At 42.4% G+C, this 9258-nt stretch overlaps 1 protein-coding gene across 1 annotated transcript; it reads left to right on the plus strand.

The window, feature by feature from the left end:
• Positions 1–2060: 2060 nt before the first annotated feature.
• On the plus strand, positions 2061–6773 carry LOC118948227 (uncharacterized). The gene has a single exon (XM_090197608.1). The coding sequence runs from the start codon at positions 2477–2479 to the stop codon at positions 5369–5371; it is 2895 nt and encodes a 964-aa protein (XP_090053734.1). The 5' UTR covers positions 2061–2476; the 3' UTR covers positions 5372–6773.
• The last annotated feature ends 2485 nt before the right edge of the window (positions 6774–9258 follow it).

Raw genomic sequence — 9258 nt, forward strand, 5'->3', positions numbered from 1 at the left:
GACTACAGCCCCAGAGTAATAATGTCATTATAGAGGCATGTCACAGGGCTCTGAAGAGGACTACAGCCCCAGAGTAATAATGTCATTATAGAGGCATGTCACAGGGCTCTGAAGAGGACTACAGCCCCAGAGTAATAATGTCATTATAGAGGCATGTCACAGGGCTCTGAAGAGGACTACAGCCCATAGAGTAATAATGTCATTATAGAGGCATGTCACAGGGCTCTGAAGAGGACTACAGCCCCAGAGTAATAATGTCATTATAGAGGCATGTCACAGGGCTCTGAAGAGGACTACAGCCCCAGAGTAATAATGTCATTATAGAGGCATGTCACAGGGCTCTGAAGAGGACTTCAGCCCATAGAGTAATAATGTCATTATAGAGGCATGTCACAGGGCTCTGAAGAGAACTACAGCCCCAGAGTAATAATGTCATTATAGAGGCATGTCACAGGGCTCTGAAGAGGACTACAGCCCCAGAGTAATAATGTCATTATAGAGGCATGTCACAGGGCTCTGAAGAGGACTACAGCCCCAGAGTAATAATGTCATTATAGAGGCATGTCACAGGGCTCTGAAGAGGACTACAGGCCCAGAGTAATAATGTCATTATAGAGGCATGTCATAGGGCTCTGAAGAGGACTACAGCCCCAGAGTAATAATGTCATTATAGAGGCATGTCACAGGGCTCTGAAGAGGACTACAGCCCCAGAGTAATAATGTCATTATAGAGATATGTCACAGGGCTCTGAAGAGGACTACAGCCCATAGAGTAATAATGTCATTATAGAGATATGTCACAGGGCTCTGAAGAGGACTACAGCCCCAGAGTAATAATGTCATTATAGAGGCATGTCACAGGGCTCTGAAGAGGACTACAGCCCCAGAGTAATAATGTCATTATAGAGGCATGTCACAGGGCTCTGAAGAGGACTTCAGCCCCAGAGTAATAATGTCATTATAGAGGCATGTCACAGGGCTCTGAAGAGGACTACAGCCCCAGAGTAATAATGTCATTATAGAGGCATGTCACAGGGCTCTGAAGAGGACTTCAGCCCCAGAGTAATAATGTCATTATAGAGGCATGTCACAGGGCTCTGAAGAGGACTACAGCCCCAGAGTAATAATGTCATTATAGAGGCATGTCACAGGGCTCTGAAGAGGACTACAGCCCCAGAGTAATAATGTCATTATAGAGGCATGTCACAGGGCTCTGAAGAGGACTACAGCCCCAGAGTAATAATGTCATTATAGAGGCATGTCACAGGGCTCTGAAGAGGACTACAGCCCCAGAGTAATAATGTCATTATAGAGGCATGTCACAGGGCTCTGAAGAGGACTACAGCCCCAGAGTAATAATGTCATTATAGAGGCATGTCACAGGGCTCTGAAGAGGACTTCAGCCCCAGAGTAATAATGTCATTATAGAGGCATGTCACAGGGCTCTGAAGAGGACTACAGCCCCAGAGTAATAATGTCATTATAGAGGCATGTCACAGGGCTCTGAAGAGGACTACAGCCCCAGAGTAATAATGTCATTATAGAGGCATGTCACAGGGCTCTGAAGAGGACTACAGCCCCAGAGTAATAATGTCATTATAGAGGCATGTCACAGGGCTCTGAAGAGGACTACAGCCCCAGAGTAATAATGTCATTATAGAGGCATGTCACAGGGCTCTGAAGAGGACTACAGCCCCAGAGTAATAATGTCATTATAGAGGCATGTCACAGGGCTCTGAAGAGGACTACAGCCCCAGAGTAATAATGTCATTATACAACTAATAATAATTGATAATGTCAACAGAACAAATACATTAAAGAGTTGTACATGTACAAGATAATTCAGTAAAGTAATACTAAAATGAAGTACTGTACTCTAATTCATATTTCATTACAATCTGTTGATGTTTTAGTGAGACTCAACGGTCTTCTGTAATCTATCATGTCCAAACAGGTCCTTCATGTTAATTGTATTTTTATTGACTGTAAGTTTATTTTCAGGAACTGAAAGAGAGACATGAAAAAACTTGTAAAAATAGACTTTCACAAGCTGTTTAACATACTGTGTGACTGTGCTGTACAAACAGGTTGCTGGTCCTCGGACACATTCAGACATCAACTGTGGCGGTCAGAGAACACGTTGCAGCTCTGCATTCATTTCTTCATTGTCTGTGGGACATTTTATTGTTTCTTTACTTTTGGAACCAAACTAACCATTAAATATTTACTCCTGCTACCTTGAGATACAACTCAACTGCAGGGTGAAAGGGAAGAACATTGGAACAACCAAAAGGTATGAACTGCTGTTAGTTACCAAGGAGGAACCCATCTGACAAACAACAAGAAGACCAGAGACTCCATACTGTTTACAGCGTTCATAAGGGTTTTACTGTATCAAACCAACGTCCTAGAGATATCCACCGGAACCAAACTATTCTGACAATTATCTCAGTAGATTTGACTGACGTTGGAAGAGATGAGATCTATGTTTTCCCACCCTGCCGTCCTGTTCCTGTGGATTCAGAGTTCTAGTGGATGGATGCATCCTAAATGCCAGATTTATGACAGTAGTGAAGACTTGGAAAACTTTCCCACCTGGACCTGCAGCCACATACCTCATCATGCAGAACGTTACACTGCTGCCTGTCAAGATGTCACAGCCATCGAGGAGGATCTACTTGGACTTCCCCCTAATATCAATACCCTCTGCATATATATGACACATGGTGAAAATAGATCCATGTCTCTGGGCTTTTTCTCTCAGTTTCAGGATCTAGAGTACCTGTACATTGATGGCTGTTTTACTCAAATCCTTCCAACTGCGAATAGTCACCTTCCAAATCTGCAACATATGCACTTAGGTAAATGGGGAACTGACTCAGATTGCTGTGAATGTCATATTGGGCCCCATACATTCAGAGATCTCGTCAACCTAAGTCATTTGATTCTTTGGAGATATAGACTGTCAGCAATGTCCCCGGATGTTTTCCATGGCATTCCTCTGTTACAAAGTCTCATCATTACGGAACCCTGTTTAGAGGATATGTCAGAGATAGCATGCAGAATTATGAATATTAAGTCACTTGTTAGGTTATATGTAGACGCAACAAACATACGATCGTTAAACATTTCAAACTGCTCCGTCTTAAACACCAACGAAAGCATGACACCTGTTTATATAAATCTAGCGAGGGTTGGCTTATCATTTGGTGAAATAACACACATAGAGGAAGGTTCACTGGCTTGGCTCCAGAACCTCACAAGGTTAGCAGGGGCTTTCAGCCAGGAAGTCCTACTGGACCTTCCCCTGTCTGGGATAAAACAAATCCAGGTCCTCAGTTGCTCTGGGATCAATGTCATTGATATTGAAAGTATCTGTAATGTAGTGTTTTTGCTTTCAATCAAGAAAATATATGTAAACAATGCCAATACAAGCAGCCTCTCTATGTCCAGTGTTGAATTGTGCACTGGGCTAGAATATATGTATTTAAGTGTACCTTTGTCTTTCCATCCTACTACCCATTTGGATTGGCATTTTATTTCCAGTCTCAAAAACCTTAGTCAATTAAACATAGTCGGCCTGGAAGACAACAGACTTGATATTTGCTCCTTCCAAAAACAACCAATAACATGGTTAACAAATCTCACTTTAGGGTTGAAAAATCAAATGCTTTTTGCTAAACAATTTATCTGTCTTGTTAAGCTCCTGTATCTGGATATAAAATATAATTTAATTTCAAACATTGAAGACTTTGCTTTCCTGGGATTGACAAATCTGGAGTCCTTAGACATGACAAGTAATAAGATAACACAGATAAATACAAACACATTTTATGGTTTACATAGTTTGACATGGTTAGACCTCAGGAACAATCCACTTATTCACAACATTGAGGCAATGTCTTTCACACACCTCATGTCTCTTAGACAAGTGTTTCTCGGGCAAGTGCACAACCCACTAACAGAACCTGTGATCAAGCTGAATCTGACACTTATATTTGGTGGCATTCTGAGTCAGCTGACTCATCTGTACATTAGTTCAGCTATGAGGCCAATGCAGTTGACTATCGGCAGTAACATCACATCTAAACAGAACCTGAGTCTCCAGCTCAAAGGCCAGACGGTGTCATTTCAGGACTGTGACAGACCTTTCTTTCAGTCTGTAACCCATCTTCATGCTGATGCTGAAGAATTCCTTTGTGGATCTGAATTCATGGGAAAGTACTTCACGTCTGTGGAGACATTTGACTACAGATCAAAGCTTTCAGCTAAAAGGGTTGATTTAACATCAATTAATCAGCTGATTCACCTGAGGAAACTGACTCTACGACAGGTGGATCTTTTAATACAGCGTTCTGCCGACATCATTTTTCACAACTTGACCAAACTGGAGGTTCTGGAACTTGACAACGGCAGGATTTACTCTTTAGAGGGGAGTTTAACTAAAGACTTGAAATCTTTGAAAACGTTGTATTTGCATATAGAGAACATTTATAATGTATTCTACAGCTTTACTGAACCTCTCTCTAGCCTTAAGCTTTTGACATTTGATAATTTACAGATGTTTTGCAGTTGTGACAATGCTTGGCTCATAACATGGGCAAAGGGGTGCAGGCAGGTTGAAGTGATCATGCTTGGTCCGTATGCTAAAACCGGTATGTATGCTTTGGAGGACTTGATATGCTTGTCGGACAATGGAATAGACACACCTAATTTTGTCAAGTACACAGAAGCCAACTGCACAACAGAGGTTGGCTTTGTGCTCTTTGTTGCGACTGGCCTGGGAGTCCTGTTCTTCATGCTATTGGTGTTGGTCCATATTCTGGCCGGCCCCTACCTCCTCCCCCTCTACCACATCACCCTTGGCTGGCTGTTAGAAGCCATGCGATCCAACACCAGGGGGCGCTACCACTACGATGCGTTTGTCTCCTATAGCGGGAAGGACGAGCGCTGGGTGGTGGAGGAGCTGCTACCTAATCTGGAGCAGAGGGGTCCTCCTTTCCTGCGCCTCTGTCTGCACAGCAGGGACTTCCAGCTGGGGAAGGACATTGTGGAGAACATCACAGACAGCCTCTACCGGAGCCGCCACACCCTCTGCCTAGTCAGCCGCCACTACCTACGCAGTAACTGGTGCTCTCTGGAGATGAAGCTGGCCACCTACAGGCTGCAGGTGGAACAAAGGGACATCCTCCTCCTGGTCTTCCTTGAGAAGATCCCCCCTCGCCGTCTGTCTGCCCACCACAGGCTGGCTCGCCTGCTGAAAACCAGGACTTATCTGGACTGGCCCCAGGACCCCCTTCAGCACCAGGCATTCTGGGACAGACTGTGGGCTAAACTGAAACCTCAGACTGAGCTTGAGATCAGAGGTTGATGTTGAACCTTGTGCTTATGAAGACGCAATGTTGACACATATGTTGAGGTATTGAATTTGTCGTTAAAATTCCTCTGTACAAAATGTCTTCCAGAATTTGTGATGTGTTTAGACAATTCTAATGAAGTCATTTTAAATGCTCTGTACTTTTTCTGATTAATCTTCAACTAATATGTATATGTATTCCTATTTAAATTACATAGAAATAATCATAGTTAAATTACTTAAAAATAACCCTTTTTACATTTCATAAAATAATAGTATTTAAATGACATTTTTTTACTTCCACGAATTTTATCATATCCTTTTTGTACTTTTTTTATCACCTAATCGCTAACACATGTCTTTGCCTGTATATTTCTTGCCAAGAGTCACTGAAAAAGGGTGTGAACGACAATACATGAATGAATGAAACACATACAATGAAATACATGAATGAATGACCATGAAGCAGTAATTAATGATAATATGTGAATGACCGCAAAGCAGTTACTTTATTTCAATATTGATCAAAGAGCTTTGTACTGAAATGTCCTTTTCAGTTGTTTAACTGAATGTAGTTGCTAGTTGTTTAACTGAATGTAGTTGCTAGTTGTTTAACTCAATGTAGTTGCTAGCTGTTTAACTAAATGTAGTTGCTAGCTGTTTAACTAAATGTAGTTGCTAGTTGTTTAACTAAATGTAGTTGCTAGTTGTTTAACTAAATGTAGTTGCTAGTTGTTTAATTAAATGTAGTATCTAGTTGTTTAATTAAATGTAGTTGCTAGTTGTTTAACTAAATGTAGTTGCTAGTTGTTTAACTAAATGTAGTTGCTAGTTGTTTAACTAAATGTGTTGCTAGTTGTTTAACTAAATGTAGTTGCTAGTTGTTTAACTAAATGTAGTTGCTAGTTGTTTAACTAAATGTAGTTGCTAGTTGTTTAACTAAATGTAGTTGCTAGTTGTTTAACTAAATGTAGTTGCTAGTTGTTTAACTAAATGTAGTTGCTAGTTGTTTAACTAAATATAGTGGCTAGTTGTTTAACTAAATGTAGTTGCTAGTTGTTTAACTAAATGTAGTTGCTAGGTGTTTAACTAAATGTAGTTGCTAGTTGTTTAACTAAATGTAGTTGCTAGTTGTTTAACTAAATGTAGTTGCTAGTTGTTTAACTAAATGTAGTTGCTAGTTGTTTAACTAAATGTAGTTGCTAGTTGTATAACTAACTGTATATGGTTCACTCATGGGCTTGGGGAGGTGTACCCCTTTCTGGACAATTAGGTCATTTCTGCGCAATATTGGAGGTAACATAGTTTTGTTGTGTTATTTCATTGTTGTTCGTGGTCTTGACCAAGGCATACAGCTGAAACGTTGTAAACTGTCTTGTGTTTCTGTTTTTAAATAAAGAGCATCCCTGCATTAGAATAACTCATTGTATTGTTCTATTCTAGAATGCCTCCATATTCTCTATTCTATAAGTTCTTAGATCTGACACATGCAGAACAGATAACAGTCTCTAACTGAGGCCAGCTTTCAGCAGCTTGCCCAGGCTATCAATGCTCTGACTACAGTAGACCACAGAGTAAGCCTGATATGTCTGGTTAACCTCCATTATCATGGTGTATGATGGAGACTCCAGCCTTATCAGTTCTAGTCACAGATAAGCATCATCCCTCCAGCTAAAGGTCAGGTCTTCCCCGGTGGTAACCTCGCCCGACCCCTGAAGAATTCTGCTGCTTGAGGTCTAAGTTTTTATTTTATTTTACCCTTATTTTACCGGGTAAGTTGACGGAGAACACATTCTCCTTTAAATCAACAACCTGGGGAATAGTTACCAGGGAGAGGATGGATGAGCTTGGTACGATTAGGTGGCCTTCATGGTACCAGTGTGGTGTGGGATGCAAGGGGGTATGGGATGAAGGGTGGTATGGGATGAAGGGTGGTATGGGATGAAGGGTGTAATGGGATGCAGGGTGGTTTTCTGCAGGCAACAAATGAAGGAGACCAGGGTTCAAACCCAATGGCTGAAAGAACATCTCTCTAGGTCAAAGGTCAAGGCCTCCCAAGGTCTTCTGAACAGGTCAAGGATGAAGTAGGTGAAGGTCCCATACAGACAGCAGACAGACCAGTTTATAATCCCACCGGGGTCCCAGTCATTATCAAACTGACTATGGGCTCCATAGAGAGAAGGGGGGTACACAAATATGACATTGTCACAGGGAAAGCCAGGGGGGAGGAGACTGGAGATGTCTGAGCTTCCTGGTTGGGTTGGATTACAGAGGTGAGGGGGAGGAAGAAGAATCACAAGACTTCTGCTGTGTTTTCAACCACACAGTGTAGCTCTGTCTTACTGTACATTCCTATATAGTGGAAGAGATAGCTTTTAGTGAGTACAGTAGGGTATCTAACCAGAGTGGAAGAGATAGATTTTAGTGAGTACAGTAGGGTATCTAACCAGAGTGGAAGAGATAGCTTTTAATGAGTACAGTAGGATATCTAACCAGAGTGGGAGAGATAGCTTTTAATGAGTACCGTAGGATATCTAACCAAAGTAGAACAAAGCATGCAGCCCCAGAGTAATAATGTCATTATAGAGGCATGTCACAGGGCTCTGAAGAGGACTACATCCCCAGAGTAATAATGTCATTATAGAGGCATGTCACAGGGCTCTGAAGAGGACTACAGCCCCAGAGTAATAATGTCATTATAGAGGCATGTCACAGGGCTCTGAAGAGGACTACAGCCCCAGAGTAATAATGTCATTATAGAGGCATGTCACAGGGCTCTGAAGAGGACTACAGCCCCAGATAATGGTGACATCATAGAGGCATGTCACAGGGCTCTGAAGAGCACTACAGCCCCAGATAATGGTGACATCATAGAGGCATGTCACAGGGCTCTGAAGAGCACTACAGCCCCAGATAATGGTGACATCATAGAGGCATGTCACAGGGCTCTGAAGAGGACTACAGCCCCAGAGTAATAATGTCATTATAGAGGCATGTCATAGGGCTCTGAAGAGGACTACAGCCCCAGATAATAGTGACATACTGTAATTCAACAGAGGTACAAGGCAGGCGGGTCACGCCAGCAAACAGTCATGGTGGTTGTGGGACTGAGAACACAGAATAATATTAGTAATGGAACTGCCTTGACTGGTGGACACACTCTGTCTCCTCTGTTTTCACATGCGGTGTGTGTGTGTGTGTGTGTGTGTGTGTGTGTGTGTGTGTGTGTGTGTGTGTGTGTGTGTGTGTGTGTGTGTGTGTGTGTGTGTGTGTGTGTATGTGTGTGTGTGTGTGTGTTTGTGTGTGTGCGTGTGTGTGTGTGTGTGTGTGTGTGTGTGTGTTTATTTGTTTTATTTTATTTATGAACTAGGCAAGTCAGTCTTATTTACAGTGGACTATTTACAGTGGACAGTGGACCGGATGTGATGCAGCCTGGATGTTTTTGTGTGTTTGTGCAGTATTTTCAATGATCAGATGATTTCAAAACACTTCCTCTATTTACAGCTTTCCTGTTGCTTTCCTGTAACACTCTATTTGTGTTGAAATGAATACAAATCTGTTGATATAATGTGTGTTCCGTATGTGGGAAGCTGAGTTTAATCAGCGATGGAGATGGCAACACGTTGGAAAGAAGTAGAACAAATCGGAAAATTTTCCAACTTAAGGACCATGTTGAGTACCATATGTGAAGTCCTCTAAGCTCATTTGGCAAAGCCCCTAGCCCTCAACCCCCAGCCCTCAACCCTCAGACCTCAACCCTCAGCCCTCAACCCTCAGCCCTCAACCCTCAGACCTCAACCCTCAGACCTCAACCCTCAGCCCTCAACCCTCAGCCCTCAACCCTCAGACCTCAACCCTCAGACCTCAACCCCCAGCCCTCAACCCCCAGGCCTCAACCCTCA

Source organism: Oncorhynchus mykiss, chromosome 13, assembly GCF_057628025.1.
Source record: "Oncorhynchus mykiss isolate SJ-2025 chromosome 13, ASM5762802v1, whole genome shotgun sequence".
NCBI lineage: Eukaryota > Metazoa > Chordata > Actinopteri > Salmoniformes > Salmonidae > Oncorhynchus > Oncorhynchus mykiss.